Genomic DNA, 27875 nt, shown 5'->3' on the forward strand with positions numbered 1-27875 from the left:
TGTGTGTGTGTGTGTGTGTGTGTGTGTGAGTGTGTGATTGAGAGACTTGTGTGCCAGCTCAGTATCACTGTCCTAGCTGTGGCATTCAGCTCTCAAGCATTCTCCACACATAACTTGACAAAAGAGCCGGTGTCATCTGACCAAGGATCAAAATAGTGGGAGTGTAACTCACACCCTGGGCACAAACAGCCTCTGTGGCCTGCTAATGATTTCAGAGCACATTGCAGACTTGTTCTGTAAGTCAGAGGTACGTCAGCCATCCAGCCACGAGATCCGCCTCGACACAGGCAAACATGACAGCGAGCGTAGATGCACCCTATTAACATATTTGGATTGTTTTTGTCGCTAATAGCAAACATGACCGTCTCTCCGCCAAACTTTGATGTGTTGCCTCTTGAACAAAGAGACTCTTTAATCAGTTGTGATGAAACAGATGTTTCCTCCCACTCTATGCTTTTCTTTGCCTTGTTCGATAACATCACATGCTTGCGTTGTGCACGTTACATGTGATGTGTCAGAAAAAAACAAATATAAATATGTTTTATTGCACTGCAAAGAGTGAGAGCTAGTGATGATAATAATGTTAGAAATGTCATCTCTTTTTGAAAGTATCTCCTCCTGCAGAAGTTCATAAGCTTTAAGACTATACTGACAATTTCAATCACTCTGCATGTTATCATCTGTTGGGGTGGCTTTTTGTTATTCTTGTCCCAATTAGCATACAACTGGAAAAAGAAAAGTGGGTCATTAGACTTTATACAATCATTTTACTTGTCATAACCTTTGTTGCACAGCTGAACTTTCTCTTTCCTCCATTTTTGTCTTTATTGGCACTTTGCTTCAACAAGGAAATTACTGTAAGCCTGTTGTTAGCTTCCCTGTTGTGAGCTGGACCAATGAGCTCTGTCGCTCATGAGAGGCAAATTTCTCCATCTCTGCCCAGCGGGTCTCAGTCCACATGGCTCTGTATCCCACAGAAAGGGAATTGGCCAATTGCATAGAAAACTACAGCTTCTATTGTTGCTGAAATGATTTGAACAACAGCACATTGAGACATTTAGTTGAAGGAAAAATAAAAGGGTTTTCTTGGAATTCTTAACCCAAAGAAGTATATAATATAGTATAGTTTGTCATAATGTCTTTACAAAGTTACAAAGAGTCAGAATAGTAGTGTAGAAACTTTTAACTTTGTAATGAGTTTAGTTCATTAGTTCAGTTATAATCTTAATTAAGGGAATAGAATGTTGGTTCTGGTATGACACTTTAAAAAGATGACAAAAAGATTCTGGAAACCTTCGTACTGAAACTGTGTAGAGTTTTTTACCCTCAGAGAAGGAATAACTTAAAATTGTGACCTTTGGTCTCCCAGTCCAATAAGCAGTGAATGTGAATCCTGAACCCTGACATCTTGGTAAACAAAGTTGGCCGTGAGATTCAATAAATTGCTTCTGAAAATGAATAAACCAAACTGCAGAACTATTAATAACTCCCTCACTGAGTTTTTTCATTTCAATTTGTAATTTACTTAAACTTTTTAAAAAAAGTAAGTATGCAGAAAGTCCCAAATTAGGCATTTACTTGACCAGACTGTCCCTGACCCTCAAATGACTCAGTCGAGACCTGATAGTGTTAGTAAAATAGTGTCCATGCTTTGATGGACAGACAAGGTGAGCAGGCAAATGGCCTCAAACAGACATCGAAGACAGACCTATACCTGTCATTTAGTGATGAGGAATAAAGTGCCATTCTGCAAACCTCTCACAAGATCAGGACTAGATAAGTACTATTCGAAATACTAAACAGGGTTGATTGTACCCCTGCAAGATTACATGTGGCTAAGAGAGAATTAAGTGTGTTAAGAGATGTGGGGAGGCCCTGGGCAGACTAAGGCAAAACAGATAAACTATCAGCCTTGGCCTGTCATGGTGGAAAGTGGTTGCCAAGTATTTTGAAGCTACCAAGCTTTACTCATCTTAGTGTGGTGATATAGATGTCAATGATGTTATTGAAGAATAATCAAGTTTAGACATAGAAAAATAATGCACGTTAGGTAAAGTCAGCACATTATTACCCAGCCTTTAATCTTAATTTGTGCTTTTTTAATATCTTGTCTAATGGTTCCGTCTCTGAAGCGCATCGCCATCGTCCAGCGTTTATGATGAAATAAAGTTTCGATGTCTACACCAGACACTTGGCTTCACTGCAAATTGTAATGCATTCATGTGGATCCTATTAGTCTCTTTTTGTCCATGTAGAGTTAGACACCCATTAATTTACTAAATCACACTGAACAGCCATGATCACAGTACTCTACGTTTCATCCACACATCTATTAATTTAACATAGATGAATAAATGTGAATGTTTTCGAGCATTGATTAGCAGGCCAGTTTATATCTGACAGTTAAATTGCAGGGTACCCAAAAAAAATCTATCCAGCGCAAGGTACCCAGTAATTTAATTTTTGTGTAAAATTATTATAATTTATTACAGTGTGTGGACCCTAATGATTACCAACATCAAATGAAATTATAAATTGAAATCAAGTCCACATATTTCTCCCCATAATGTTCATCTCCACAAGCACTGATCCCCTCAGCATCGTTGAGATTCCAGATGTAATGTCTACTTTTTCTTTCTAATAAACCAAACCCAGACATGGATGCACACAATCAAAGACATACTTTCTTTGAAAAATAAATAAATGTTGAGATATTTAATGCACTTTGCACTTTAAGGCTTTATTATGCTGATTATTATAAAATCATAAACAAATGAGCTCTATTTTAATAAAACCTCGACCTTTTGTGGTTCTTTTTACATTTACTATTTAGGCTTCCTTAATTTAATCAAACTAGCAATTGTTTGTCTCCCTGATTAATTTTAGAGTGCATTGTACTACCAGTTATGTTCAATAGACTCCCTCTGCCTCCCTCTAAAAGCGAAGGAAGGCAGAGAGGAGGGAATGAAAAGTTAATTTTGCTATCCAAGCATTTAATGGTCCTAGTTCTTAAAAGTGACCTTGTGGGGTAGAGAGCGAAGCAGCACAGCAGCTCCTTCCAGCTGCACACATGGCATCCATCGGGGGCACAATCACGCACAGTCCCAACACCTCAGGCTCGGACATATGTTGAGTTTTATTTCATTCTTCTGACATTAATCCTATTCACCAGCTGTTCTGCCAGCTGCCACTCTCCGGCTTAAGGGGAGATTGCAGTTTTGGGGGCTCTGAGTACTGGTTTATCTTGGCTCCTCATCGCCTCACGAAGTTTTGATTGGGTTTTTTTCCCCTTGTCCTCCTCCTACTTCCAGGTTCCTTGAGTTGCATACGTCCCTGCAATCTTTCTCTCTCTTTCAACTTCTTTGCTTTTGTTTCCCCCCCTCTCTAATTTTGTGTAGATAAAAGGAGTTAAGGCTACAATTTGACTTTGAAGCTTGAATGTTTCTGGCTAACGCCCTCTACAAGTCCTACAAGTCAACAGTACTGTTTCAGCAAGATATGTTAAGAATATGCACAGAATATTTATTATTAACATTTATGCCAAAAACCCTTCGCCAAGAAAGTAAGGTTAAGAAGTGAGTGATGCAGTTATTTATTAGGATGCAGTACAAACTCTCCTTATCTTTTTCTTAGGAAAACATTTGTGTGGAATCACAGCGCTGAAACCCACTCACTCAACAGTCATCTAAGAGCATTTCTGTAGTATTAGCCCGGACATGGCCTCCGCCTGTACAGTTATGATTATTGACATATTGGGTCTGACATATTTCACATTTATGTGCATTGTCTGGAAGCATACTCAAGTGTTCTCAATGTCATTTCTGCTGAAGTACGGCCGGGCAGTCTGTGAGCAAGGGCCGCAATGAATTGATCATTGCTCACTGCTCACTTTAATAATTCAAGCCTGATTGCCACAGAGTGCCGCAGTAAAATGGATTGGGAGAGGTCACATGCTGCTCAGCTCAAGAGGTGAAGCCTCTTGGGGATGGTTAATTCATATATGCTTGATAGACACATGTCCTATTTAGAGAGGTCAGGGTGCTGTGTGTGTGTGTGTATACGGCTTTTCAGAATGGCCAGGTCAACGCTGCGGGATTAACACGTTGGTCAGTGCAGATAAAGGGGAAGGATAAGGGAGAGGTGGTCACATAGCCTGTTTAGCTGCCTGAGGTAAAAGCTAAAAGAGTCCAAAAAGTTACCTGCACATCATATCTATTTCCTTGTTAAAATCGCACAGTTTGTTAGAGCTTTGACCTACGATTCTACGATCTTTGAGTCCACTTAACTCTACATCCTTCGCTAAAAAGTTTTAAAACAAAAGCATTGAATTTCTTTTGGGAGCAAACTATGGTAGCAAGTTTGTAGGAAATTGTAAATCTAATATATTTTAAAAATCAATCTCCTTATAAAATGACCTTTGACTTGTTGGGGGAAAACATCCTCTGACCCGTAACCCCTTCTAGGGACTAACAACCGATATTGGCAAATGACAAAATCTCAGATGAAGCACATCTCATCTTGGTTACCTACTGTGTATTTATAGCAACTGTTTACATGGACAAACAGAATAGACTGAAGGTGACTAACAGAGATGTTCACCAAGTGGAATAATGATTAGGTGTCAGCCCACCGCAAGGTGCAGGTGCTCTCCACAATACATCGACATGTCTCAAGGAGGTGGACCTCTTTATTTATGCATGCCAGCATTAGTAATTACATATTAAAAAGCTGGAATTATTTAACTGCACCAAAAACTCTTCTGGATACGGTAGAGGTTATTAAAACTGGCAATTGCCTGAAAATGAGCGACGACGTACAGTTGTGCTTGGAATGTTTTTTTAAAATTTTTTTCCCCCCAGCTTCCTCTTTAGCGTTTGCATTGTGCGGCATCACCCGGGTGTGTAACCTATTGCGTTCCGATTGCTCCCTTGCAATTAGTGCCCTTTTTGTCCTCACTTCAATAACGCCATGATTATGGAGACTTCAGGAGTATTTGCAGCATCCAACAGCTGTTGTCTCAGGGACTACCGGCTGAATGACAAAAACATGTTTTCTCTCTGCATTTCACTTCCCTGCCTGCCTCTTGTAATTATTATGTTTTATTTGGTGTGATGATGGGGTCTTGTTTTTAGTGTGTCTGTGATTAAGATATTCAAAGGATCCCTTGGAGTGTGTCACAGTTATTTTCTTTTTTATCATTCTCGACTTTTGATTTGTTTCCCGTGCAGTGCAGAGTGGATGGGAAATTAGACGTTATCCTATCGTTTGTCTGGCTTAGATTCTGAGAGTTTTATCTCTGAGAAGGAAATGTATGCCTGAATAAAAGAAACATACACTAACACTGAATGTAAAAGTGAAATTTAAAAGGATTTTTTTTAACTATTCAATACATTCCACTATTCTTTATGTTTTAAAATTTAGTTTTTTTAATCACATTATACAGTCACTATAATGGAGTAAATTAAAAGCACTAATTTCATGGAGAGTAGTCATTAAAGAATAATTCATGACTTTTTAATTAATAGTGATTTGTGTAATTTTCAAACTAAATAACACAGGATTTTCTCATCAAGTTGCTTACTTCATTAGACAGTTTAACTTGTTGGATGACCAGATTACACTAATCACCACCAGGCTACAATCATCCACATATTATAATGAAACAATTGCATTTCCCTGACAAGTTCCCATAGGGAGAATATTTTTGTTTTTTTTACCTAATATTTTCCAACAAATCAGTATATGTAATATTATCAAATTTTATACACTTATACCTTGTTTGATTAGGGCTTAAAAATAATGATAATTTTAAAAAGTTTATAATGCAGCATTTTAAAGAGGCTTGTTTAAGGAAATGATGGTTACTGGTGGCTCATATTTCAAATCATTTATTTCAGTTTTTTGCAAATGTAGTCAAAGTACAATGTCTATATGTTTAAATTGAGAAAGAAATTATTTTTATTTCATATCACTGCTTAGGGTCACACAATTTATTTGTTAATGTTTTAAAATCCTGCATCCTTTAGTCTTGCACTATCGGAGTCCATAGATCTTCTCTTCTTCATGACCAGTTCAGTGCTCTGCAGAGGTGTTGTTCGGGTTAATCAGAACTGGATTATGCCATAGTAAAATCTGTGCTCCGTTCAAGCTGAGGCTTGTTTAGACAACCCTGAGCTTGACCGCTCTCTGGAAAAAAGTATTGTTTCCCTATTTGCCCTCACTGTATGGGGAGGATGTTACGTATATGGTCAGTGTCAGTTGATCATTGATTTGGTAATTACATGTTTCCCCTTGAGGCTGAGACAACTGATATACAAGGCCAATGCTAAAGGGGAGGTCTCGTAGTCTGTTATCCATGACTGATGGCTAATTTGACTCTTCTAGATAGCCCTCTTTTCTCTGCCAATGGCTTTTCAACACAACAAACACTCAAGCACAAGGATCATCTTTCTCCCGGGAGAACAGTGCACACTGAGACGTTCACAATGTGGTGGCAGACAGTCGAAACATTTTCATTGCTGACAACACGGGGTAATAAATCAGCCAACTGCTGCATGTTGTAACAAACCATTTTTGTGCTTCGCAGCAGCCTCGGTCTTTTGAAACATGATAGGTGTTTTCTGGCACCAACAAATTTAATAGATTGAATATTTTATGGATTGAAACCATTGATCTGTTAAATTGACGATGGCCCGTTTTGCTCAAGCAGTGTTGGTACTATTTTTGAACTTTAATATACACACTGGACTTTTGACTATCCAATCCAGTTCCAGAGTGACAAGATTTGTTCCTAACTTTATATACAATTTTTTATTTGGTGCATTTGGTGTTTTTCCTCAGTGATTTGAGCTTTTCTACAGTTTAGAATGATATTTTGAATGAACTGTTCTGTTTAGGGAAGCAATAAAAACTGAAAGTAGAAACAACTTTCTCCTACCTTCACTTCTCAACCACAGGAATTTAAAGTCAACTAGCGCTAAATTTAATAAAAGTATTTTGTCTTACAGTGTGAACACTAAAGAACAAATTCAGATTATTAGGTTTTAAGATGTCAGCGGAATACCAATTGTGGGAGCGTAACGTATGAGGAAAACAGACAAAGACCAGAAATCATAACATATCCATATTTTCCTTCTCGACTGTCAGCGAGTCGGTCGGTGCAGATAGGACGGATAGTTTGTGGCAACCTGCCCCTTAGCTTCACTACTGGTGGTTTACAGTGAACAAGATATTCTGGCAGACCTGACTGCCAGGTGCTGAAAGCTTTGTTTATGTCACACATCAACCTAGAAACATTCTTTTGTTGAGATTTATGAGGATCATTAGTTTTGTTTTTAATACAGTGAAAAAAACAAAACAGCTGTAGCTTTATCTAGCCAACAGCTTCAGGTGTCTCAATCCCTCAGCCTGTTGGCCCACATTAAAACAATCACAGAATACCTGCATAGGAAATCTGTATACCAGAGATGACAGCACTGATAGGATAAACATATTGGATTTGGCAGAATAAGTCTGTGATGACTATTCAATTTCTTCTGAGTGCCCTGTTAAATTCTCAAAAAAATTTTTTTCTCAACATAGGGTTCTTTGCATTTTTCCAGCTACACAGCCCCAGTCCCAGAGAAGAGACAATGAGACCCAGACGGGCTTAGTAGTCCAGAAATCCTTCCTGTCTCAATGGGAACACATCTTGGACACTCACTCCAGTAGTTTTGTCTTGTATGTTGCTATCTGCGCTAGCTGCAGAGCGGAGGGGGTCTGTGCCAGGCTACGGTCCATAGGGACCATTGGAATCGCTGAGGCTGGAGGAAGTTGGTCTGGGTCCAGTGGGGCGATCTGGGCTTGGTGACAAGCCAAGCTGTCTACTGCAGGGACGCTGGGAAAATGTAAATAAGAGCCTGATAAGGGCTATTGTTTTCATTCCATTCTCATCCCAGCTGAATGGCCAGCTCCCCAGCCACAGAGCATTTTATCTCGAGAGGGGGAGGGAAAGCAATGGATGGGGTGGGGGAGCGAGAGATTTAAGAGCCCCCATAGGAAAATAAAAATAAACTCACTGGACTATTCTCTTGTTTCAGCTAATTCCCCAGTATGTGATGTCCTACTTAAGAGGACAAGTGTGTGACTCTTCTATGCGCTAAAACTTCAGAAGTTCTGCATTGACTGTCTTCAATAATTATGTTTGCCTCTCACTTCTAGCAGCATTTGTGTGAATATATTTTTTAATCATAATTAGTTATTTTATGGTGAATACAGTGTGCCTCAACTTGATATTCTGTGTGTCATAACCTGGCAGTAATTATTATGTTGATACTAACCAGTGTTTCTATTGGCATCTATAATTTCTCCAGAGAAAAGAGAAGGCATTTTTGAAACTGAAATAGCACTCCTCGTATTAATCTAAATTCTTCTGAAAAAGACGCTGTGGAAGGGCCCTTTGAAAAAAGCCAGACATCTGACTCATTTTCTCTTCTCCTTGAATGCGCCTGCGCCTGACTTGCTCTGCTTTCACCAAATCCATTTTTGGTTGCCTGTTTTGTCCGCGATGTTTGAACAAGGGAAAGGTGTTTGAGAGTTATTTTATAGACTAATCCGGGTCATTATTCACCTCTCCCAGGTGGAAGGCAGGGAGGACAGCGGTGCATTCCAGCTGTAGTCTCTCCTCTTGGAGGACTTGGCAGGTCGTGTCTGGCCCAGCGGAGGGGATGGAGAATTGAGGGAGCAGCAGCTCTCCTGGGAGGGAGGTGGAAGGGAGGGGGAGGACTGGAGTAGAATGGAAGCTGGCACCATATTATCTCCAACAGTTGGTGAATTCCTTAATGATCAGGTGCTGGAGCAGCATCTGCGATGAAAGTCTGTGTGTGTGTGTGTGTGTGTGTGTGTGTGTGTGTGTGTGTGTGTGTGTGTGTGCGAGCATATGTGTACATATCAACATATGTGAACTGTGTTTGTTTAGTTCCCCTTTACACCACTTTAAAAATAAGCCTTTTTCTGTGCTTTAGGGGAGAAAACGTCACGCACTAATGTTGCTCTGTTTCTCTGAGGATTATGATGTGAAAGAAGTTTGTTGTTCCGGTGGAGGAAGCTGTCTCACCCAGGGGTGAGGCGCAGGGAAGAAGAGCTGAGCTCTTCTACTCCCCCTTGTCCTAAACCCCCAGTTCTAAGATCTGTGATCTCCGTGTCACGGAGGGAGTTAACACACACAAACACACACAAACACACGCAGCCTTTTCTCTCTCCCTCGCTCGGGGTCAAGGGGACAAACTGTGAGTTGGGAATTGGAAAGTCAATAAAGCAGAAGTAATGTTATAATGACCCTGAGCTGAAGATGTCCTGTCGACCCCCATCACATTGGAGGAAGTGGACAATCAAACAAAATGGTCACTCTGCTTGATCTCTCTGAAAGCCATCCTCAAACAAGGCCACAAGAACGGCTGACCCCAAGTTACTCCCAGTTCCTCTGAAGTCAGTGTGTTTGTCAGAGAGAGAGCAACAGTGTTTGGTTTGTGGAAGCGGAGGGAAAGAGATGTTACAGCAGGATAAAAGGGACAACATGCTTGTATACATTCTACACTGTACACATCTTCTCTGTGTTTGGCATCAAGGAGGACTATGGGGAAGAGTCCAGAATATTGCGTCGTGTGACAGACCCTTCTCCATCTTCCTCTCCTTTTCTCTGTTCATGTCAAAAACAAATGACAGCTGACAAAGAAAACCTCCTGAGTGGAAATTGGAAATATTATCATCCTTTTGTTGTCAGAACTATGTTCATAAATTATTCACTGTTAGACAATAATTACTATGCCCAATGGCTTTGTGGTAATAATTAGTGTGTCTGCTTTGGTTTTGCATTTTATTCCCAATCTAGAGAAACACTCTTTATATCGAATTATATCATCCTCAGGCAATATGCTAAGCCTGAGGACAATTTCTATAAAAAGGCACTTTGTATTCATCAAATAGACAGTACGTTGGACAGCGCGTGTCTCGATCACGTTCGGATTGGAGGCATCAGTCTGCGGAGACAGTGGCTCAAGGCGGAGGGGTGCAGGTTTTCTCGTGCTGCGGGTGTTTGATGGGAACTGGCTGACCCCTGAGCAGTGCGGGGATGGCGGAGGCCTGGGTCGGCTGGCCCACTGTGTTCTTTATCAGCTACCTCAACGACAGCATGGCAGATTGCAGCCATTCCTCCTCTGATTCATTGTTCGCTGGACAAATGTTAATTGTTTTCATCATTGGCAGCTACGTGAACGCTTGGACGTACCCAGTCTCACTGTTTGCCTCCCACTTAATGTGTGTCTTTGCCCTTATGCTATCCCCACAATGTCTGCCTCATCTCTCAACTGTCCACCCGCGTCTCTTTTACTCTTTGCCACGGGAATAAAATAACAAAATAAATACTAAAAGAGAGGTCTCTTTTATCTTTCATCTTTAATTTTCATTTAGTGAATAGACCATGGGATTCACATCATTCACACGTTTAAAAAACGTTTTTCCCTTCACAATATTATTCCACTTTTTTAAAGTATCTATTTTTTTTTTATTTTTTTTTTAGAATCCTCATGCATGGAGACACTTCTTTCTAAAGACTGGAAAGAGAAGATGGAGAGGCTCAACACCAGTGAACTTTTAGCAGATGTAAAAGGTAGGACAATGGCTGCATCAAACCAAGCAGATTTTCCCCACAAACACCATGTTCACAAGTCCCTCATTCCTATCTGACATACATAATCTATGTACTGTATAATCTCAGCAACAGCCTTGTACTCAAGACAAAGGCCTTTGGCTGCCCTCCTCATTCATTTCTCTCCTCCCTTATCTTTTGTTGGAATGCCAAACTCTGTCCAAAGTGCTGTCTTCAAAATTCCAGCCCATTTAGACCCGTTCGGAGGCGCTGTGTGCTTGTCAGCGGTTTATTGTTGTTGTCCCTTCAGACGGCCCTGAGCCGGAGCTACTCTGCTCTGGCACATGCGGTGCGCTCATGCCGCTCTGGTAATTGTCGAAACCCAAAGTGTGCCTGATGTAAACAGAGCATGGCTGAGCTTAGAGGAGAGAGGAGAAGAGAAGCCGCTCTGGTGCAGAGACGCACACAGACTCGGTCTCCTCACTGGAGCCTGTGTTTGAGTGAAATGTCTCGACTCTGACCATGAACGCAGCGTATCAAGTCGACGCAGCACTCCCCCAAAGTCTCTGTTTCTGACGGTGTGAAGGTGGGCCGAGGACGGGCAGGGCTGCTGCTCAGTCCTAGCACTGACTGTTACTGAGAGCCGCTGTGTTTATACAGCTCAGGAAAGCACAGTACCAGCTGCCTGATAACACCAGGCTGTCACTGGATCCTGCACGCTCCCTCGTAGATCCTCGTCATCAGATAACTTCTTGTGTGTTGTTGGTATTTCCCTAAAAAAAATCCCTCTAGTCGATGTGAATTCGGTATATTCCCTTTTTTTTGGCCATGGAGTATTCACAAACCTATGACGAGAGCTCACTTCACTGCTGCGCAGGTGATTTTGATAATTTGCTTAATTGTTTCTTTTTCATAAAACATGCACGACACATAAATAAAACCAGTGTTTGGATTTAATTATTGAATTACTCTTTCTCCACTTGCAGAGGAGAGGGAAAAAAAGGCAGTTGAATGTTCTAATAAGTATATTCATTGGCAATAACCTTAATGAACTGAAGGATAAATCACTGCTTGTTGGACTAGATTCATTGTACCTGCCCTAGTGTGCTGAACGCCACTGTAGATCAAAGTGCACTGGGTAAAATGTTGAAAATGATTTAGCCTTTTGAAAGCTGGTCTGTTAAATTACAGGCAGGGCATTTCCTCTGATGAATGGGAACGGCAAGGTTACTAGGTGGTTTGTAAACAGGTAGGGAGTCTGATAATAAACACTATGGCCTGTGTCTGTTGATGAGTTATGTAGACAGTCTATACACCACAGTCACCAATATAAATGCTTCTCCTATCATAGTGGCAGCCTTAGATTTTTAATTAGGATGCCATTTCATATGACTGTAGACATTTCAAAGGGCTGCTTTGTGCTCCCCCTTACAAATGTCTCTCTCTGCGTTTGATGTTTGCCTGATGTAAATACGGGCAATTAAAAAAGAAGCCCAGGGTTGGAGACGCACAAGGTCCACTTAATTAAAGCACAAACAAAGGTACGGAGCAGAAAACACCTGATGATTAAGATCTAAAGTGTTATGATGAAACAGAGGTCCCATTAATCGTTAGGTTAAAATCGGCACAAAAGGCAAACATGTCTGTAGGTTTTAAATCAATGAAAGGAAGTAGAGAGAATAAAGTCTGACATTCAGATAAAGACTACAGTACCCACTGGCAGCGTGGCCTTGAAGACTGTGCTGATCCCTCGCCGATTCCTTTACCAATTATAATCAGCACCTTGTAGGCTGCCTTTTGACACCGTTCCTTCAAAACCTTGAAAGACGAGTAATTGTGTTACTGCAGAGGCAAGTGCTGGAATGTGACTGGTGAGGAAATAATTTGGTCTCGCTCTGGGAAATCAAATAAAAAAATGCAAAACAATAGGTGTGACAGAATTTGACCTCGAGGCTTTACCCACGGAGAGAAAGACATTCTTTCTCCGCCGCTGTGTTGAAACATGCCCTCAATATTTTATCCAGTTGAAGTGAACACACACGTACAGTAAACAAACAAAAACAAAACAATAGTATCAACAACATCAGAGATTTGCTTTTCAAGGTCTGCAAAGCCAACCAACCGTTTACCTCTTACAGTCGGCACGTCCATAATTATAGCTCATTGTCATGTGGGTGTCTGGCTAAATAACACGCTGTCATTTAGACATTTTTTAGGTTTTAGAGTCAGAGGAAACATGAGCAATAATCCAGTAGCGGCAGTGGAGTTAAGCCAGACATGTAGAATGGTGTTATTAAGAGTTACGGATTTCTAATCTCTATCACCTTTTCTCTTATGCTGTTAGGGCTTAGCATCAACAGGGGCAGGCAAAAAAAAAAAAGGGGGAGTTTGTGAAGGAGCATTAGCGGCGGATTTCTTTTCACCAGTCAATTCCAGAGCTGTTTGTTTTCATACCTGAGCTTAGCTGTCAATCTGCAGGAATGATGAGGGGAGAGATGAAATCTCCTGAACAAAACCACAGAGCAAGAAAGGGAGGCCAGCTGGAAGGGCTCCAAACCGCAGAAAGTAGCAGATAATAGGAGGCAAGGTGCAAGGAGGAGTGCAGCAGGGAGAGAGAGACACACAGAAAGAGTAAAAGAGAGGGAAACGATTTTAGAAGTGAATACTCGTCTCCACACTCATAATTAAATAGCTCTGAGAAAATTCTCACTTGGGAACACATGCAACCCCCCCATTCTTCACATGCTTTAGGATACTTATAACCCCATACATTATCGCACAGTGTAGGTCTATATATAAATATAGGTATCTGTATATATACACACACATGTATATATTGCGCCAAACATATACAAATATAATAGTGCACAGTGTCCTACGGTAGATGAAGCTGCTCTCTGTTGCATGCTTGCACTGTGCAGGTTCTTTGAGCTTCATACTCAACAGGGCTGTTTAAGTTTCCCTGCCGAGTGCCAGTCGCACGGCCCCCCGTTGGGGATGGGGGCGGCTTGGTGGTGGTGGTGGTGGTGTGTGTGTGGGGGTGTGGGTGTGTGTGTGTGTGTGTGTGTGTGTGTGTGTTGGGGGGGGGCTGAAGCATTTACTCAAACTGAAGGAAAATATGTAGTTACCAAATTGGAACACAAGCTGTATTCATTGGAATGGGAATCTGCTAAAGAAAATAATAAATAAATAAATAAAAATAAGAGAGAAAGAAAAAAAACAACAACCTTACACTAGCGAGCGTCGAAAATGGCTGCTTGAATTGTGAAGCAGAAAAATCCGGACCCTTGCACTGTCACAATCAATTTGAGAACGGTGGTCCACGTGACAAGTGGCTGGGTGCACACAGACGGTCCTGTGGCGGGCAGATAAGTGGAAGCTCTTTAGGAGGAGAACGCCGGGCGAGGCGGGGAGGCAGCTGAGACTGATTTGATGCTGGCCCTACCTGTGCTGGCTTCACTCCTGCACAGACAGAAAGGAGTCCACTGTGTGAACACAGAGGCAATATTGTTCGGCCTCTAAACGCGATTATTCACTTTTGAATTCTAACTTTATTCTTAATGGCTTCAATAAAGTGAGGTTTTTTTTAATGGCACTGGAGATACAGGTCAAAGTATCTGTGCACACGTTTTCCCAGTGACGCTGACTTATTGCGCCTTTGGAGTCAAGTAGGTAAAGAATTCAGTGTGGTAGGTTTTAAAACGGCGTTTATATTTTCACAACACACTGTATGCGACTATTATGCATTTTATATTTACCCAAACAGCACAAAACGGTGTCTGTCCGGCTGCTCCAGTCGAAAAATGCCCCCGTTAGCATTTCTCTCCACAACACTTCAGTCAACTGTTTGCCCTGTGCACTCGGGTGAAATATGAGCCACAGTAAATCATTATTCCTCAGGCCACATTTACCAGATGAATGTATGAGAGTGTTGGACTGTGTGTTTTTCTCCTCTAATGAATTGAGGAATTTAGCTTGTGGCAATGGAGGTAAAGAAGGAAGTGGCTGTGCTCATGTGTATCTGCGTTCGTTTGCGTGTGCGTGTGTTTGCGTGTGCGTGTGTGTGTGTGTGTTTGTGTGAGATAGGAGGAGAATTCTCTGTTTCAGTTGTGCATTATACTCCTGTTGTTTGTCATGGGTTGTTTCACATATGGCTTTAAAAGTTTTACAACACATTTCATGTAAACAAGCATATTGATCATGACTTCATCTGAAAAGAATGCAAAACGTTTATGGAGCTGACAACAAACATATTTTTCATTCATAAAAGGACACGGAACAAAAATATTTATCATCTTTCCCCGTTGCAAAGGAAATTGCTCCTTCACAGCCATGAAAGGCTGCTGAATGTCTGACCTACGCGATAGCGTTAAGGATGTAAATGAATACACGTAATATTCAGATATGAACACTTAATGCGCTCTGAACATACGCAAACATCAGAAATTTTACAGATTGTTAAAAAGCGCATGACAAGTGCCCACAAGGTTTTCAGATTTTTATCAAAAGCCTTCTCATTGTTTTTTATATACACTTCATACAGATTTCATTTTCACCTGGATCTTCTGCCACTGCTAACACAAACTTTATTTTTGTTTTTAATTATGCATTATGGGCCTGTGAGCTAATACGACCTGTTTTACCTCAGCACCTCAGACCAACCAACCTCCAACCTCCAAGGAAATCTAAGCAATGCTGTTGACGATGAGCAAAATGATTCAGAGTTCTTTTTTCCAACCTGTTCATACCTCCCGTTCCTTTTCCACACAGACCATTTATTTCAGCCTATGGACACTGTCTTTTTTCCAAGGTTAGGGTTCAAATGCTAATCATGTTTTATCATTTGATTAAGGTGCAACATTACGTATGATATTTTGTATATTTCATGGGCAGCTTGTAAATCTTCTCAAACAACAATTTAGAGAAGTACAAAAGCCATTTCACAGAAAATGCAGCATGGAGGCATTCTTGAAGCGTCCCCATGTCCTTCACAAAAGTGAATGCTTTGTGTTACAACTCTAGTCAGTAGTATGGATGACTTTGTGACTAGCATGTCAGTGTCTTGACAGCTTGACAACCAAGCAGGTGTTCTTCTACTCTCCTTTGTGAATACCTGTGCTGGTCTGTGCTACTGCAGTCTATCACCTATCACGATCTGGATTAAATCCACACAGAACACAGGCATTGTTGATACATTCATCCATCAAAAACAACAGGCTCAAAGACTTTTTGAAAGATCACTTTTGCACAGTCTAAGAAAAACAAGTATGCTCCGCTTTGATTATCCGCTGTATAGATAAGGCCAATGAATAAATGTTTTGTGAAAAGAATGAGATAACATCTAACACCTAATTCACTTCCAAGGTTTTTGTAGACAGTAAGCTGTTGCCTTGATCACTGTCTCACAGTTTTACATCCTTTGTATGAATGAGACCTTGAAAACTGTATATGCTTTTAATAATTTAAGGGCACAGGGGTCAGACTCATCATCATAAAGGCCATGAGAGATGAATGGAAGCACTGTTTCTTTGCTATATGCTGCCATGCACACATGCAACATTCTCCATGGGTGTCAGGATCTTCGGTGTGTCACACTGTATTACACAAGTCGCAGAATAATGGCTTCTGTGATTGAAAGAACAAAAGTAAAGTTTCCGTGTTTTTTGTCTGCAGTGTGAATTTCAGGGTCACTGGCATTCCCCGTGGAGAAATCTTTTCATGTCGAGCCTCTATCCTGGCTTTGATGAAGTACCTTGTCCTGTGTCACGGACAGACAGTGGAGTGCTGGAGCTTTAACACCAGTAATTATACTGGAGAGCGACGCTTTCTCTATCATCAAAATATTAGTCTCCGGCGGTGTTCGGCATGCACAGCAGAACCGCGGCAGATGAAGTGTGCTTTTATTAATAACCTCTCCACATGCCAATCAGACTATTTATTGAAGAAAATCATTTGCTGAGCCATTAAAATGATTATAATCACATCTGCTGGTACTCATGTATGCGCATACACACACACACAGATAGACATATAGATATACCATAAGAGGCTTATAATACCAGACTACCATTAGTATTTCCCAAAAAGTAAATTGCGGTTGTAAAGTCTCAAGCACATACGCTAGAGTGGTTTTAAAATGTTGAGATCTGACTTTTTCATCAAGACGAAGAGCAGAGTCTCAGTGTGAACTAACTGTACCATGTAGGAAAGCTGACTGGGAGTCCCTGCTGCCAGTGGATGATGTGCCTGTGAGTCACGGCTCATGCTTGTTAATGGGCTTCTATTGGCAAGATTAACAGCTTTTATATCATGGAAGAGGCAGCAAGCCAGGTAAAACAGCTGTGGTTCATATTGTCTTGGTTGCGAGACATGTTAACACCATATTACTGGAAACACATATGGCTTTTTTAGCAAGTGTATACGGTAGTTTTTTTTTGGGGGGGGGGAGATTTCTTAAACTGTCCATTGTTATTTTAGCATTGTTTTTTTGCAAATAGGACATCATTTTCTAACAAAGCTAAATGAGGCACAAAGACTGATCTGTGTTTCATGCTATTGTGGAAACTGTCTAATGGTTTTGGTAAGGGGTCTGTGGGCAGAAAAAAATCTTTTCTATTTTAAACCACCAAAGAAGGTACCAATAGATGCCATTAGCCGCTACTCAATCTGCTCTTTGTGCTCCCCGCAGAAAAAATAGACAAAGGGTCAGATGACCGCACCGAGTTCACACACACGCACGCGCGCACACACACACACACACACACACACACACACACACACACACACACACACACACACCCACACACACACACACACACACACACACACACGCGCACATGCATTTACTCAGAGGCATGTACCTATTATTGATTGGAGCAACACACATCTGTACACACTCATGTCTGCATTCACACACACTTTAGGAGAGGGAGAGAGAGCCTCAGCACGTAAGGCATTCAAGTTATGTGCAGTCTGTGTGTGGACACAGCTTGGTACAATCGTAGCATTTAGACAAGTCCTAATTTACTTAGGACGGGCTTGCAGCATATGGGAGCATCCACAATGGCTGACTGATAGAGAGACAAAGAAATTCCAGTCTTCTGGCGTTAAAAAACTCAATTCAGATCTGGTCATAATGGCTCAGCTGTCCTAACCAAAGGAAGGGGAGAGAATAGGGTGCCTTGTGATTTTCCCCCTTTTCACCCTCACCCTCCCTCGCTTTTCTTCTTTTTTTTTGTGCCTGAATCTTTTATCTGTGTTATTCACTCGGGACTCTTCAAAGTAACAAGCCTCCTTCTTTTTCCCCGGTACTGGACTTGGAACCCAAATTAGAGACTGCTTGATTAGAGCGGAGAGGAGGGAGCCAAGAGAGAGGGAGATGTGGGTATTGGACAGAACAAATCGCACCCCTACAAAGTGCCTTTTATCCAAAGACCCCAAGGCCCAAATACCCCCATCCCTCCCCAAGCAACCATGGCTCTGCTTGTTTTCCTCTTATCATTTATTTAGTCACCCGTTGATGTTTTCTGCCCTACTTTGTGACGTTTAAAAGAGGCAGGAATCTCAATAGGTGAACGCTGAATGGGCTGAAACGGAACAACAACGCTTTGCCGTCTCCTCCTACTGTTTGTCAATCACGCATCTCTGATTGAAACACCCCCCCCCCCCCCCCCCCCCCCCCCCCCCCAAAAAAAAACAAAACGAGGAAAAGTGCCAGCACAGCTTGACCGCTCACTCCTGGGATCCTCTTCCTCTGTCAGGCTGGTATTGTCCTACTGAGCCTCAGTCGTCGTCTAACAGGAGGATGTCACAACATGTTAGGTCTGGGCCAGTTTATGTAGCGCCAAGGCATCTCTGGGCTGTCTGTCTGCTGTCGGAAGCGCAATGTGAGGAGACATGTTAACGGGCAGCCCCCAGCCCCACTGCTGTTAAAAGCCATGCAATATGCAGGAAACGGCCTCTTTTGTCAGCAGGCTGGTTAGACACAGACCACGACTCTCCTCTTCTGCACCACCCAATAAAAGTTTTATCTGGATTTTAAAGCCGATCCATAATTTAAAGCAGGAAGACAGACATTTTTACACTGACCAGTCAACAAAAACATATGCTTCTGATGAGGTTTTTTTTCTACTAGAGAATTGTGTAGTCTCTAAAGTGAAAATCCACCGTATTTCCATATTTAGATGCCGAAACATGTTCCGACATTTGGAAATTTTCTTGTTGATATTAAAGCATCAACTTTGGTAAAAATGGGGGGGGGGGGGGGGGACGGACGGACGACTAAATGTTAATTAAATTGATTTAAAATTAGCTAAGAGGCAAAGCCCAGATTACAGAGGAAACTTTTGGCTTCCCACAGTTCAGCTCAACATCAAAACAATGGGCCCTCTGTTAGTATTCTTTTGGTGTCCAGGCAGAACTAAGCCCTCCACACTCAGACTAGTCCATCAGATCCGTCTGTGGACCCAGTCGCCTTCACATTCATGCACTCTGACACAATATATGTGCTATAATTGTTACTTTTTTACAATTTGCAGAAATGTGTGATTAGTCTGGCTGTGAGGGGGCATCATTGAGTCCAGATGTTTTGTTCCAAAGTCAAGGTCACCTTAGCTGGCCTTCAGGCCGGATGGCCGTGATCTTTACCTGGATGATTATTTTCTTTCTTCTTTTCTTTTTCGCTCTCTTTCTGTTTTATTTACTTCTTCAGTCCCTCCCCCCTTTCCGCTACAGTATTGACAGCTGTGATTTATCGTGACAACGACTGATGTATCTGTAAAGGCAGCGCCTTTATGGACACAGCCAAAGGTTAATAAAATTGGTTCTGATTGTATCAATTTTACAGATATGCCATTCACAACAAGTGTAGTCGGGTGAATAAGAAGTCAATTCAGGCCTTGGAAACTGCATGGGGGCCCAATGAATAGCTGCTTTTAGGTGCTTTTTTTTTCGTGAGGAGGATAAATGGAGAATTGCAGCTCTCTTCCATTGCAGCAGGCAGCGGAGGCAGAGTGGAGCGAACCGAGGTTCAGACAAGCGTGCCAGTAAATTGCCTCGAATGGGTTCTGGAGGCTGACAGGCCCTATTAAGACAAACGGCTTCCCTCATCGGAGAGATAAAATAAATCAGGTGTTTAGTCAAATTAAAATAGTTTGAGTCGAGAGGGCCCCTGGGAGCTCTGGGAGAAACTCAAAACAGATGTGGCCAGAGACGAGAGGAAGACACCCAGGAAAGAATTCAGCTCCTGCTGGCCGCTGGCCAGACTTCACTGTACTGTTATTTACATCTCTGTGCTTTTATCCTTCTCCCTCTCTTACTCTCTGTCTCTTCTCCCATCTCTTTTTTTTTTTTTGTATGTTCCCCCAGATCAGCTTGTCACACAGGAGTGTAGTGGGAGGAGAGTGAGTTACTGTCTAGCCTCTCACTGGCAATTATGTTGGCTGTGTAAGTCAATGGTAGGATCACTTAGCATTGATTAGGCGGAGGGGGAGAGTAGTGCGGCTGCCGTGTGTGTCTATCGCAGTGTGGACATGTGACTGTGGACGGAGGAGGAAGCCTGCGTGCATGCAGCAACAACATAGATAACAAAATAAATAGTGTGCTGTCCTGTGTTGATTATAACGATTTTAAACTATTTACTGATGACTGTCATCAAGCATCCAGAGGATCCTTCTGGTCCGTAAACATTGAGGTTCTCTGTGCAGTTTTTTAAAGTTGGCTCATTCCTTTTGGAAGAAATCTGTTCCTTCTCGAATGTGTTGCTGGAATGGCCGCCCAATAAAAACTTGCGTAGTTTGGAGGCCAACACAAACACCGACTCTCAACACCTTCCCTGCACTCGCCCCTGGTAGTCTGACATAAGCCGCCACCTCAGTTTGACAGCTCCCTGCAGCATTTCGTCTATGTGCCGGGAACAATTCCTTCCCCTGCTTCCCCTGAAAGGCTGTGAACACCAGCTACAGTAGAACACACAACTCCAGGCTGTACGCAGCTTCAACACCGACCAGTGAATTCACGGCAGTCGGTTACTGCCTAAGTGGTTTTCTTTGTATTATATATTGTGTAGAGTAAAAAGGCACAGTAGGATAAATGTTGTGTGAAGCATGGTCACTTTTCTATATTCAGCACTTTACAATGACGAGGCCTTCTGCAGTCTCTCCTACAAATGCCTACACCCAGGTCATTTAGTGATAGTCCATTGTGAAACTTTCTGTGTACTTTTCCTTTATTTATTTCCAGGTATGCTTATAGCACATACAGTACCTGTATCTAATGTGTGCTTTCCCTTTCTTCTCCTGACATCGACCCCCCCCCCCTCCACTAGGTACTCCAGAGAGCCTGGCAGAAAAGGAACACCAGCTCTCCACGATGATCACCCAGCTCATCAGCCTGCGAGAGCAGCTCCTGGCTGCCCACGACGAACAGAAGAAGCTCGCCGCCTCACAGATGGAGAAACAGAGGCAGCAAATGGAGTTGGCTCGTCAGCAGCAGGAGCAGGTAACTGCTCACTGTTTTGTTTTTTTCACCCTTCACGGTCACAGTATCTCTGGGTCTTTTTTTCCCCCTGCAATAGATTTATTCCCTCACTACATTCCATATTTTCCACTTCTTTCTTTCGTTCTGCTTAAAAGATCTATTCCCCTTACTCCATTAAATTAGTTTATTCCCCTTTTTCATCCCTTTAATGAACCCCCTTTAAATACATTTGTAACAAATTGACAAGTCTCAATTTCAAATTAAATTTCATGCCTGAAATATGCCAATAAAATCCAACTACTCCGTAGGAATTTGGAATAATATTAGATTTAAGAGATGCCATATTCTACATTGCCTCGGTTATTTTGGTCACGCTACATCGCCCACATTTATGCTGGGTGGTGGGAAAAATGTTATTATGACTTGTACTAACAAATGCGACGGAATGTGCAAATTTAACGTTATATTAAACATGGAAGTCCTCTATATCTTATAAATCGACTCCTATTAGAACAAGCCTGGCATTAGATTTGCAGCGCAAATCAGGCCAATGAGCCATATTGTACAAATCAGCAAATTAGCAGAGGCCATGAAGTGTGTTAATGTCTAGGAAGAAATAAGGACACAAACTATCCACACGGGCGACACTTTTATTATCAGCAGCCACTCTAATGGCTATGAGTCAATTATCAGCGAGGAGTTCACTCAGAGTTTCCTCAGCACACTCTCAGACCTTCCTGTGGCAAATGAAGAGATAGAGCATATATACCTTAGAGTGATGCATTTGGTCATAGTACACTAATAATACATTAACAGTATTGATTTTTTTCCCCCCCAATCAATGATGTTTCATTTGCAAACTACGCTCAGCCCTTGGAGCTTTGTAGACATTGCAGCATAAACGAGCAGTGATGCGAGATATCTTATTATTTGATCTTATTTTGAAAAGGAAGAATATTAATGACATGAAGAGAGAGAGCGAGGGAGAGAGATGGGGCGAAAGGGAGAGCGAGAGAGCCTGCTGAGAGCTAGAATGTCATCAAGCCATCACGATACAACACAGTAATTAACTGTTGACACTCGTGAGGAAGCCAGCACAAATTAATCTTGACACATTTGCAGACGACCGATATCTTACAGTGAACACTTTGTAATTATATTTAAAAATGAAAATTAAATGACACTTAAAACTAGGTTGTCACGCTCAATGAAGTGGGCATGTAAGAGAGAGGGACTGCTGGGATGAGAGGGATTGCGGCGTGGCCGCCCGTCACTCGGGGGGTGGCAGGGACCTCCGTCAGCAGTATAGTGTCTGTGCAATTGATCTTTGTAACCACGTTCGTCTGTCCTGTGAATCATCCGCTTTATTTTCACATTGATTTTAACTGTGCCATTCATGTTCGTTTGGAAATTTCAAAATGATGATTTTTGTCGATTGCAGCAATTTAGTTAGAATAGTAAATATATATATTTTTAGACGAGATTAACTAATCTGCTTCTTTCGTCCCTACATATTTATTGTACCTGTCATCTTTTAACATGCACTATCTCATCTCATCTTACAACCACTCTCATCTATCTTAACACTTCCTGGTACAGCTGCAGCCCGGTTCACAGACAATGTTTTCTGGTAGAACCAAAGTATTTAAATGATCGTATTTTGTCCTCCTCTTTACCAATTCATCAGGAATTATTTCATTGGCTGTTTTTCATTTCTGTTTTCCGACCAGATTGCGAGACAACAGCAGCAGCTTCTGCAGCAGCAGCACAAAATCAACCTCCTCCAGCAGCAGATCCAGGTCAGTGTATTTGTTTCTGCCGGACCTCTAACACCCTCACTCGCACCTTACACCTCTCTCACTTTCTCCACACTGATTACTATTTTCCCTCTTCAGTGTAATTAGCGCGCCATCGCTATCACCGTGAGGCAAATGTCTGGATTTAATTGTACAGATCAATAGAAATACATATTAAAGTAAATATCATTGCTAATTTCTGTTAGCCTCTCCTTCTGCTTTTTTCCCCATATTGCTTGTCTTTTTATCTTTAATTTTGGTGTCAAACTAACATGCATCAATCTCATCAAATGTTAATTGCCTGTTGGTAATCGTTAGGGCTTTAGAATATGGAGGAGAATAATTAGCACGTCTTACTGAACAAAAAACAAGGGGGGGTGGCGGGGGGAGTAACAACAGCTAATGAGCTCTGTTCATGGAGAAGAGCTTGGAGGTGGGGGACATGAAAGACGATGGTAAATGCCTCCGAAAACGAGTCGGGCCCAAAAGGGCAACGTGGCACAAGAGCTACTGAACCTTCTGTCGCCATTGTGCTGCGTGTGTGGCGTTGTTTCCTTTACTCCTCATTCCTTATCCCTTTCTGTTTTATGTGTTTTTAACCTATGCACCCTGTGCCAGACATCATCGTCTTCATTAATGTGTGTGTGTGTGTGTGTGTGTGTGGGTGTGTTTCGTGTGTGTGCGTGTGTATGCCTTATGTGATGCAGTACAAAGTGTTGCAGTGAGAGACCACCCAGGCTGCACGTTGCTGGATATAGTCCGACGGTACGGGGTAATCCAGGGTTGGTAACTGGTAGTGGTCAAGGCTGTGAGCCTGGCTGCCTGTGTGGAGCAAACGTTATCCTGCTGGGTGTACTTAGTGTCAGGCACATCCCTCTCCATTCACCTCCTCCTCCTTTGCTTGTTCCTCTGGCAGACAACTCCCTATGCTCTCCTTTCATTTTACCTCTTCAAAACACTTGCAATAAATTGTTCCTCCATCACCTTTTAGCACTCCTCACTGGAGATACTATTTGGTGTTTTTTTGAACTGAAGAGCAGATTGCACGAACACCGTATCCCTTCGTAATACACAAGCAAAGCAAACTTCTACTTACAACAGTTAGCAACCAGATTTACTGCAAAGACATCGAAATGACTCTTTCAAGGGCTCTTTGCGAGAGAACGGCCATACTGTCGACATGCTCTTGAGGAGCCACTAGTCTGGACCTTTCACTTCAACTGTGGACAGTCTACAGGAAAAATTATTCATTATTACACTTCACTTAAAAAAGAGGGACAGAGCACAACACTCTGTCTAGAAAACACTCTCAAATGAAGTACCTTATACATTACCAGGGGGCTAGGATTACTCATATCATGGAGGGTCCTTAACTTATGCTCATTGAGCACAGCCCTAATGCATCTCACTTTTAGCGGCCCTTGCTTTCATCACAGAGTTAAAGGCAAGTGATACCTGAAAATTCCCCTTGATGCATACTTTTGAGAGAGGGTGGTGGGTCAAGTGTGTATGGGAACATGCTTCTAAATATCCATTTCAAACACTTGAACAGAGATACAAGTAAAGTCCTTTCTTGCAGAGCCCAGTGCTTCTCCCTTGAGCCACAGATCTTCCCCGATATTAAAGAAGAAAAGCCACATCCACAATTAAACAAAAAGAGTCCCACGTTCGGACCATCTGTTCCTCTGCCCACCAGCCTCTGCTGGCTGCACTTTTTAGACATAGCAGCACCCGAGATCAACTCAATACTTCGAATGAGTTTGATCATGTGCAAAAGTGTTTATTGAAAAGTAAGTCCTTTAAAGAAGAAGCTCTCTCTCTCTATCTCTTTCCTAACCTAGTTCCTTCCTCACATCCAGCGTGCTGATGTCCACTCCTCTTGGAGTAGCAGAGTAGATAAAAGAGAGCACGCGGCAAGATAGTGAAGCTTTTTTTTTTTTTTTGCCACTCTGTTTTCATTACTGCTGCCTCTTAAAAATGCCCCGGCCATTTTAATATATAACAGCTTTGACTTAATTAGTTTGGTAAACAAGCTCCCAGCCTGTATGTCACAGACATTTAGCAAAGTGGTGAGCAGTGTTGGGAGATTGAGTTACTCTGATATTAGCATGGAGAGCACTAAACTTTATTGGAGACTCTGCTGGCCATCAAAGTCCTTCTGTTTTGGCCTCGGGGCGAAAACCAAGAGAAGGCCTCTTTTTTAAGGTCTTGTATTGATGATGTAACGGATCACATCAGTGGACATTGTAAACTATCCAAACAATAAAAACCATGGGCACTGCAACTGAAGACTGTTGTTGGCATGCCATACATGTATGTTTGCTTTCAAGGTTGTTGTTTTTTTGCATGTGGATTGAAGGGAATCCATCAGAGGTATGTAGTTACAGAGGTAAAGTGAGTGAGGTTTGGTGCAGGGCAGCATGCACTTTAATCAAGTTTCGCTTTTGAATAGCCATCTCTCTTTTTATCCTTTCTCATCATTCCAACAAGAGAGGGAGAAAGACTTAGTCTTTGTCCTTCGGGATTACAATGTCACTTGTTTTAAGATAGCAGATGTTTTGATTGCAGTGTTAGGGGCTTATCAAAAGTTAAGGCTCAAGGCTTTGTGTGTGTTTTCCCTCAGCTTGTTTGTATTCCTTCAGTCCATCCTCGCCACTGAAATCATCTTGGCTCTAATTCAATCCCAGGATGAGATTAACTCTTAACTTGATTTGGTTGAAATTTTGAAAAACCATTGGGGATTTTAGGAGACACATATGACAATTAAACACACACACACATATATATATATATATATATATATATATATATTAGTGAGTTTTTGTGGGGGCAGCAAGAAATTGCAAAACAAAAAAAGACAATGAGCACCCCGTTCCTACCTTTGTGTGTGTGTGTGTGTGTGTGTGTGTGTGTGTGTGTGTGTGCGTATGTCTCAGCTCAGCATGACTTGGACACACTGAGCATTCAGTCTGCTCTTCATGGCTTTCTGTTTTATGGACACATCCACTTTCTCCTGCTCCTAATGGATGAGCAGTCGCAGCAGATGAGCAGCTAAACAGTATCACGTTGATCATCAGACTCTTTCATATGCATTTTCAGAGTAGAAGAATTAAAGGCAAGATGCACGTCACTGAGGAGTGAGCGGCATTAAAGTGGTAATGGCATGACTAGTAAATCAAAGTATTGCTGGTTTCAAAATAAAATAAATTAAAATGAAATAAGGTCTAGTGAGACACTAAGCTCTATATGAAACTCAAGTGAAAGTAGTGTCTATATGCCACGAGCACCCGCATGTTAATGATGCCGGTTCATGCTTCTTCAAGGAAACACAGTTTTGACTCTCACACGCAAACACTCGTACATGCACGCACCTGATGGTGTACAGTACACATGCAAGCCGGGGCCCGACGCATTGATACGCACATCAAGAGAATAAATATTGGCTGAAAGGTCAGGGTGAACTTTATCTTCACAAACAGGCTGGAGGAAGCTGGGCTCCCCCAGATGAAACGGAGGGACACTTTCAATCCAAATCATTTAATTTATTTTGTCCATCCAAAATATCACAATATTGTGACAATGTCATGTGTCATTGGATGTGGCCTTGATGTGCCAGCTCTGAGTAAAAGATACGAGGGTTAACAAATTTCTTCGGAGGCCATTGAGTTGTTTTTAACATCCATTTGTTGCTCATTGTTAGGTAGGTTATTGAACCATTTAGTTGCTATTTACACAACAAAATTAAGCAGAGGTGGACAGACCCTCTTTTCTTTTCCTTTTTTAATACAGACAAAATTGTCTGACATGCTGCTGCTTATGCTTTCAGTTAATATATTTTCAGACGTGGAAAAATAATCTGGATAGCAGAGTGTTTTATTCACATGGATTTCCAATTCCCCTCTGTTACAAAGAAAACAGAGAATTCACAGGGGAAGCTCTGTTAAAAATTGTCTTCTGTATTCAGTGGCTCTAGTCTCCCCAGTTAGACTCATTTCACAGATTTTTAATAAAATCTAGTCCCTGCTTGAGTTGTACTTTCTCATTCTTATTGTTATGCTACTGTATTCCAGAGGAAACAGACATTCTGCCGTATTAGGATACGTGGGGTCACAAACCCTAATGCAACATAAACTGAGAAGCAGTTTCCCCCCTAACAATTGACTTGCATCTCAGTGCATTGGCTTAATACTTCTACCACTATACTTTACTTTGTGCACTTTGCCTAATGGTGCACAAATTGTCGTCTAACCAGATCTCCCAGCTTGAACAAACAGATTCTTCTAAATTTGACTTTGGTCTATTGATAAATTGTGTTTTGGTACTTGTTTGGAATCTCTTCTTTTATCATTATAAAAAAGAATATTCATGTTTTCCAGTCCAGTAATTTTATGCACTGATCCTGTTTAGTTACTAATTCAGTGAAGAAAAGAAGAAGAAAAAAAAAAGACTATTGCAAGCTACGGCATTGTGGTAAATATTTAAAATCAATGAGATGACTTTTAAATAAACACAAGGCTGTATGGTAATTGCACAGAGATAATAGCACTAATTTGGGTATTCTCAGATGCTTTTGTTGTCTCTCCGGCACAAATGATTTTCTCAGTGTGAGACTCTTATTAATGCACTGGCAAAAAAAAAATAGAGACATTGTTAAAGAGAATGTGCAAGTCCCCAAATTAGCACAGCTAGATTGGAACTCTTAGCAGGATAATAAGAGAATAATAGAGCAGGGAAATGATAATGTATGTGTGAGTGTGTATGCTTGCGTGTGTAAGCGTGTGTGCTGCTGTATGCACATACAGTGCTGTGCTGCCAGTTCTTCCCCTCATGTTGTAGAGCAGTGTGTTTGCTTGCTGTTAGGATTATGTGGGGGCATTAACAGCCTAGTCAGACGGGCTTGGCTCTCGCCCAGGGAGGCTCAGTCCGGCATGTTCATCCTCCATTTAAGGGGACTGTTAGCTGATGAAGATGTGCACATG

General features: G+C 41.7%; 1 protein-coding gene across 6 annotated transcripts in view; it reads left to right on the plus strand.

Moving 5' to 3' along the window:
* LOC118302911 (transcription factor SOX-6) overlaps positions 1-27875 on the plus strand; it is a 130417-nt gene that overhangs the window by 55620 nt on the left and 46922 nt on the right. For 5 of the 6 annotated variants that reach the window (XM_047331521.1, XM_047331522.1, XM_047331520.1 and 2 more), the window contains 3 exons: positions 10556-10645; positions 20949-21121; positions 22831-22899. In XM_047331521.1, coding sequence (XP_047187477.1) covers positions 10556-10645; positions 20949-21121; positions 22831-22899 — 332 coding nt within the window. The remainder of the gene's footprint in view (positions 1-10555; positions 10646-20948; positions 21122-22830; positions 22900-27875) is intronic. The other variant, XM_047331523.1, reaches the window with a different exon arrangement.

Source organism: Scophthalmus maximus, chromosome 4, assembly GCF_022379125.1.
Source record: "Scophthalmus maximus strain ysfricsl-2021 chromosome 4, ASM2237912v1, whole genome shotgun sequence".
Classification (NCBI taxonomy): domain Eukaryota; kingdom Metazoa; phylum Chordata; class Actinopteri; order Pleuronectiformes; family Scophthalmidae; genus Scophthalmus; species Scophthalmus maximus.